The 7,316-nt window shown below is 42.3% G+C and overlaps 1 protein-coding gene across 1 annotated transcript in view; it reads left to right on the top strand.

The window, feature by feature from the left end:
* The window catches only part of R3HCC1L (R3H domain and coiled-coil containing 1 like), a gene marked incomplete in the record, with an annotated part of 69,776 nt that overhangs the window by 43,547 nt on the left and 18,913 nt on the right, over window positions 1-7,316 (top strand). The window contains 1 exon segment of the mRNA XM_053692554.1: window positions 1-125. Within this exon segment, the coding sequence (XP_053548529.1) occupies window positions 1-125 (125 nt within the window).

The raw sequence follows: 7,316 nt of genomic DNA, 5'->3' as shown, positions 1-7,316 counted from the left end.
TAAAGAGCGTCCACAAACCTCTGCAATTCTTGCAAGAAGACTTGTTATTAATGCTTTGGGTGTGAGAAATCCCCAGTCCAGAGCCGATCGAGATGCTGAAAGGAAGAAGCTTAAGGAAGCTAAAGGTGAGCAGATGTAGATATGGAGGAACTGCTAGAAGAGTGTGGTATGTTTATATGATATGGGAGAGATTCATTGACTCTAGTGCATCAGTTATTTTTAAAACATAAAGGAAGACATTTAAGGGCTAGTCTGAGTGCTGTGCGTTTTGAAACCGCAAAGGCAGACATTAAGAGCTAGACAGTTGTGCGTGAGCAAAAAAGGGTTTATCCGGGGCTCTTTGTGCGCATCGGAAGTAGTGCGTATTACAAGTTGAAAGTAAACGCGTTTGCTCAAGCGCAATTGAATCTAACGTATATTGGGATAGTGCGACTTCAGAGCTCTGGTTAGCTGTTACACTCGACAAGAAAGTTGCACAAAAAACATTAAAAACACATTTAAATGTTCAGTTACACTCATATTAATAACATCTAATAGAAATGAATAAAAAAAAAATTATGAAAAGTTACAAGGGTACAAAGCTATATTGACTTATTGATATATTTACTGTAAATATTTCACATTCCAATGTTCTTCACATAGGGAATTATAAGTATTTATAAATAGATATTCCTATATATCTCTGTGTGTGTGTGTGTGTGTATATATATATATATATATATATATATATATATATATATATATATATATATATATATATATATATATAGTGAAGATTGGAGTAGTCGTGTTAGTCCAGTAGATAGATGCTCAAAAAAACAAAGTATTGCAGTATGCAGTGATACCTTTTCTCCAACATTGGTGTGTCCGGTCCACGGCGTCATCCTTACTTGTGGGATATCTCTTCCCCAACAGGAAATGGCAAAGAGTCCCAGCAAAGCTGGCCATATAGTCCCTCCTAGGCTCCGCCCACCCCAGTCATTCTCTTTGCCGTTGCACAGGCAACATCTCCACGGAGATGGTTAAGAGTTTTTTGGTGTTTAAATGTAGTTTTTATTCTTCTATCAAGTGTTTGTTATTTTAAAATAGTGCTGGTATGTACTATTTACTCTGAAACAGAAAAGGATGAAGATTTCTGTTTGTGAGAGGAAGATGATTTTAGCAGACAGTAACTAAAATCGATTGCTGTTTCCACATAGGACTGTTGAGATGAAGTAACTTCAGTTGGGGGAAACAGTTAGCAGACTTTTCTGCTTAAGGTATGATTAGCCATATTTCTAACAAGACCATGTAATGCTGGAAGGCTGTCATTTCCCCTCATGGGGACCGGTAAGCCATTTTCTTAGTCAAACAAACAGAATAAAGGGCTTAATATGGGCTAAAAAACTGGTAGACATTTTTATGGGCTAAATCGATTGCTTTATTTGGGCATTTTATTCATATTTATGCTGACAATTCGCATTTATAAACTTGGGGAACGTTTATTAAACGGCAGGCACTATGTTAGACACCTTTTCCAGTCAGGGGGCCTTCCTAGTTGTAGACTGAGCCTCATTTTTGCGCCATTACTGCGCAGTTGTTTTTTGAGAGCAGGGCATGCAGATGCATGTGTGAGGATCTGAAATTTGCTGGAAAAGCTTCTAGAAGGCGTCAATTGGTATCGTATTCCCCTCTGGGCTTGGTTGGGTCTCAGCAAAGGCTATAGCTGGGACTGTATAGGGGTTAAATTTGTAAACGGCTCCGGTTCCGTTATTTTAAAGGTTAAAGCTCTGAAATTTGGTGTGCAATAATGCTTTAAGACACTGTGGTGAAATTTTGGTAATTTTTGAACAATTCCTTCATACTTTTTCACATATTCAGTAATAAAGTGTTTTCTGTTTAAAATTTAAAGAGACAGTAACGGTTTTGTTTTAAAACGTTTTTTGTGCTTTGTTGACAAGTTTAAGCCTGTTTAACATGTCTGTGCCTTCGGATAAGCTATGTTCTATATGTATGAAAGCCAATGTGTCTCCCCATTTAAATTTATGTGATAATTGTGCCATAGCGTCCAAACAAAGTAAGGACAGTACTGCCACAGATAATGAAATTGCCCAAGATGATTCCTCAGATGAGGGGAGTAAACATGATACTACATCATCTCCTACTGTGTCTACACCAGTTTTGCCCACACAGGAGGCCCCTAGTACATCTAGTGCGCCAATGCTTATTACCATGCAACAATTAACGACTGTAATGGATAACTCCATAGCAAATAATTTATCCAAAATGCCTACTTATCAGAGAAAGCGCGATTGCTCTGTTTTAAACACTGAAGAGCAGGAGGGCGCTGATGATAATTGTTCTGTCATACCCTCACACCAATCTGAAGGGGCCATGAGGGAGGTTTTGTCAGATGGGGAAATTTCAGATTCAGGAAAAATTTCTCAACAAGCTGAACCTGATGTTGTGACATTTAAATTTAAATTAGAACATCTCCGCGCACTGCTTAAGGAGGTGTTATCTACTCTGGATGATTGTGACAACTTGGTCATTCCAGAGAAATTATGCAAGATGGAAAAGTTCCTAGAGGTTCCGGTGCACCCCGACGCTTTTCCTATACCCAAGCGGGTGGCGGACATAGTAAATAAGGAGTGGGAAAAGCCCGGCATACCTTTTGTTCCCCCTCCTATATTTAAGAAATTATTTCCTATGGTCGACCCCAGAAAGGACTTATGGCAGACGGTCCCTAAGGTCGAGGGGGCAGTTTCTACTCTAAACAAACTCACTACTATTCCTATCGAAGATAGTTGTGCTTTCAAAGATCCTATGGATAAAAAATTGGAGGGTTTGCTTAAAAAGATTTTTGTACAGCAAGGTTACCTTCTACAACCCATTTCGTGCATTGTTCCTGTCACTACAGCAGCGTGGTTCTGGTTCGAGGAACTGGAAAACTCGCTTAGTAAAGAGACTCCATATGAGGAGGTTATGGACAGAGTTCATGCACTTAAGTTGGCTAACTCTTTTATTTTAGATGCCGCTTTGCAATTAGCTAGATTAGCGGCGAAAAATTCAGGGTTTGCTATTGTGGCGCGCAGAGCGCTTTGGCTAAAGTCTTGGTCAGCGGATGTGTCATCCAAGACAAAATTGCTTAACATCCCTTTCAAAGGTAAAACTCTATTTGGACCAGAATTGAAAGAGATTATTTCAGACATCACTGGGGGAAAGGGCCACACCCTTCCACAAGATAGGCCTTTCAAGGCCAAAAATAAGTCTAATTTTCGTTCCTTTCGCAATTTCAGGAACGGACCGGCCTCTAATTCTGCATCCTCTAAGCAAGAGGGTAATGCCTCACAACCCAAACCAGCCTGGAAACCGATGCAAGGCTGGAACAAGGGTAAGCAGGCCAAGAAGCCTGCCGCTGCTAACAAAACAGCATGAAGGAGTGGCCCCCGATCCGGGACCGGATCTAGTGGGGGGCAGACTCTCTCTCTTTGCTCAGGCTTGGGCAAGAGATGTTCAGGATCCCTGGGCGCTAGAAATAGTTTCTCAGGGTTATCTCCTGGAATTCAGGGAACTACCCCCAAGGGGAAGGTTCCACATGTCTCACTTATCCTCAAACCAAATAAAGAGACAGGCGTTCTTACATTGTGTAGAATACCTGTTAAAGATGGGAGTGATACACCCAGTTCCAATAAAGGAACAAGGAATGGGATTTTATTCCAATCTGTTCGTAGTTCCCAAAAAAGAGGGAACTTTCAGACCAATTTTGGATTTGAAGATCCTAAACAAATTTCTCAGGGTACCATCGTTCAAGATGGAAACCATTCGAACGATTCTATCCACTATCCAGGAAAGTCAATTTATGACTACCGTGGATCTAAAGGATGCGTACCTACATATTCCTATCCACAAAGAACATCATCAGTTCCTAAGGTTCGCTTTTCTGGACAAGCATTACCAGTTTGTGGCCCTCCCATTCAGGTTAGCCACTGCTCCAAGAATTTTCACAAAGGTACTAGGGTCCCTTCTAGCGGTTCTAAGACCGAGGGGCATTGCAGTAGTACCTTACTTGGACGACATTCTAATACAAGCGTCGTCCCTGTCAAAAGCAAAGGCTCATACAGACATCGTTCTGGCCTTTCTCAGATCACACGGATGGAAGGTGAACATAGAAAAAAGTTCTCTGTCTCCGTTGACAAGAGTTCCCTTCTTGGGAACAATAATAGATTCCTTAGAAATGAGGATTTTTCTGACAGAGGTCAGAAAGTCAAAACTTCTAAGCACTTGTCAAGTTCTTCATTCTGTTCCTCGTCCTTCCATAGCGCAGTGCATGGAAGTAGTAGGGTTGATGGTTGCAGCAATGGACATAGTTCCTTTTGCACGAATTCATCTAAGACCATTACAACTGTGCATGCTCAAACAGTGGAATGGGGACTATACAGACTTGTCTCCAATGATTCAAGTAGATCAGAAGACCAGAGATTCACTCCGTTGGTGGCTTACCCTGGACCATCTGTCCCAGGGAATGAGCTTCCGCAGACCAGAGTGGGTCATTGTCACGACCGACGCCAGTCTAGTGGGCTGGGGCGCGGTCTGGGAATCCCTGAAAGCTCAGGGTCTATGGTCTCGGGAAGAGTCTCTTCTCCCGATAAACATTCTGGAACTGAGAGCGATATTCAATGCTCTCAGGGCTTGGCCTCAACTAGCAAAGGCCAGATTCATAAGGTTCCAATCAGACAACATGACGACCGTTGCGTATATCAATCATCAGGGGGGAACAAGGAGTTCCCTGGTGATGAAAGAAGTGACCAAAATAATTCAATGGGCGGAGGATCACTCCTGCCACCTGTCTGCGATCCACATCCCAGGTGTGGAAAACTGGGAGGCGGATTTTCTGAGTCGTCAGACATTCCATCCGGGGGAGTGGGAACTCCATCCGGAGATCTTTGCCCAAATAACTCAATTATGGGGCATTCCAGACATGGATCTGATGGCATCTCGTCAGAACTTCAAGGTTCCTTGCTACGGGTCCAGATCCAGGGATCCCAAGGCGACTCTAGTAGATGCACTAGTAGCACCTTGGACCTTCAACCTAGCTTATGTATTTCCACCGTTTCCTCTCATTCCCAGGCTGGTAGCCAGGATCAATCAGGAGAGAGTCTCGGTGATCTTGATAGCTCCTGCGTGGCCACGCAGGACTTGGTATGCAGACCTGGTGAATATGTCATCGGTTCCACCATGGAAGCTACCTTTGAGACAGGACCTTCTTGTTCAGGGTCCATTCGAACATCCAAATCTGGTCTCCCTCCAGCTGACGGCTTGGAGATTGAACGCTTGATTCTATCGAAGCGTGGGTTTTCAGATTCTGTGATAGATACTCTGGTTCAGGCCAGAAAACCGGTAACTAGAAAGATTTACCATAAAATATGGAAAAGATATATCTGTTGGTTTGAATCCAAAGGATTCCCATGGAATAAGATAAAAATTCCTAAGATTCTCTCCTTTCTACAAGAAGGTTTGGAGAAAGGATTATCTGCAAGCTCTCTAAAGGGACAGATCTCTGCTTTATCTGTCTTACTACACAAAAGACTGGCAGCTGTGCCAGATGTTCAAGCATTTGTTCAGGCTCTGGTTAGGATCAAGCCTGTTTACAGACCTTTGACTCCTCCCTGGAGTCTAAATCTAGTTCTTTCAGTTCTTCAAGGGGTTCCGTTTGAACCTTTACATTCCATAGATATTAAGTTACTATCTTGGAAAGTTTTGTTTTTGGTTGCAATTTTTTGGTTGCAATTTCTTCTGCTAGAAGAGTTTCAGAGTTATCTGCTCTGCAGTGTTCTCCGCCCTATCTGGTGTTCCATGCAGATAAGGTGGTTTTGCGTACTAAGCCTGGTTTTCTTCCTAAGGTTGTTTCTAACAAAAATATTAACCAGGAGATAGTTGTACCTTCTTTATGTCCGAATCCAGTTTCAAAGAAGGAACGTTTGTTACACAATTTGGACGTAGTCCGTGCTCTAAAATTCTATTTAGAGGCTACAAAAGATTTCAGACAAACATCTTCCTTGTTTGTTGTTTATTCTGGTAAAAGGAGAGGTCAAAAAGCGACTTCTACCTCTCTTTCCTATTGGCTTATGAGACTGCCGGACGGCAGCCTCCTGAAAGAATCACAGCTCACTCCACTAGGGCTGTGGCTTCCACATGGGCCTTCAAGAACGAGGCTTCTGTTGACCAGATATGTAAGGCAGCGACTTGGTCTTCACTGCACACTTTTGCCAAATTTTACAAATTTGATACTTTTGCTTCTTCGGAGGCTATTTTTGGGAGAAAGGTTTTGCAAGCCGTGGTGCCTTCCATTTAGGTAACCTGATTTGCTCCCTCCCTTCATCCGTGTCCTAAAGCTTTGGTATTGGTTCCCACAAGTAAGGATGACGCCGTGGACCGGACACACCAATGTTGGAGAAAACAGAATTTATGCTTACCTGATAAATTACTTTCTCCAACGGTGTGTCCGGTCCACGGCCCGCCCTGGTTTTTTAATCAGGTCTGATGAATTATTTTCTCTAACTACAGTCACCACGGTACCATATGGTTTCTCCTATATATATTTCCTCCTGTCCGTCGGTCGAATGACTGGGGTGGGCGGAGCCTAGGAGGGACTATATGGCCAGCTTTGCTGGGACTCTTTGCCATTTCCTGTTGGGGAAGAGATATCCCACAAGTAAGGATGACGCCGTGGACCGGACACACCGTTGGAGAAAGTAATTTATCAGGTAAGCATAAATTCTGTTTTTTATTGGACTAACATAATATTTAAAAGACAAGCTTTCGAGAGTTTTCCTCTCTTCCTCAGGTCTAAAGCAATACTGATCATTCTGATATAGATACACCTCACATACAACAAATGGAAGGGAGAAAGGGGGGTGAGAGGGGGGTCATAAAAGCAGAGAATGTGTCTGAAGGAGAAAATAGCTGAGAATAGCCAGAAAGAATAAATAAACAGAGGAGAGTAAATAGGCCAGATGAGAGGAAAAACAAAAGGAAAAAGAAACCAATATAGGACAATAAGATGAGAGATTATAGAAAGTTACGGTAGTGTGTGAGAAAGCCAGAGTCTACATTAAGTCCTTCATTTCTGGTATTGAGATGTGTGATCATTTTCATCTCAAACGTCTTTCGTTCATGAGAGTCTTTGAAATTCCCTTTAAGAATTTTAATCCTGAGGTTAAGGATGGAGTGACCAGTCTGGGTGAAGTGATGACCAACAGGGGTACAATATTCATTTTCCTTGTGGTTTTTGATAGAGTGTCTGTGTAGATTCATTCTGAGATCTCAGAATGAAT

This window comes from Bombina bombina, chromosome 9 (genome assembly GCF_027579735.1).
Source record: "Bombina bombina isolate aBomBom1 chromosome 9, aBomBom1.pri, whole genome shotgun sequence".
Classification (NCBI taxonomy): Eukaryota; Metazoa; Chordata; class Amphibia; order Anura; family Bombinatoridae; genus Bombina; species Bombina bombina.
The sequence above is the reverse complement of the archived record's forward strand: the minus strand, read 5'-3'. Positions and strand labels throughout refer to the sequence as shown.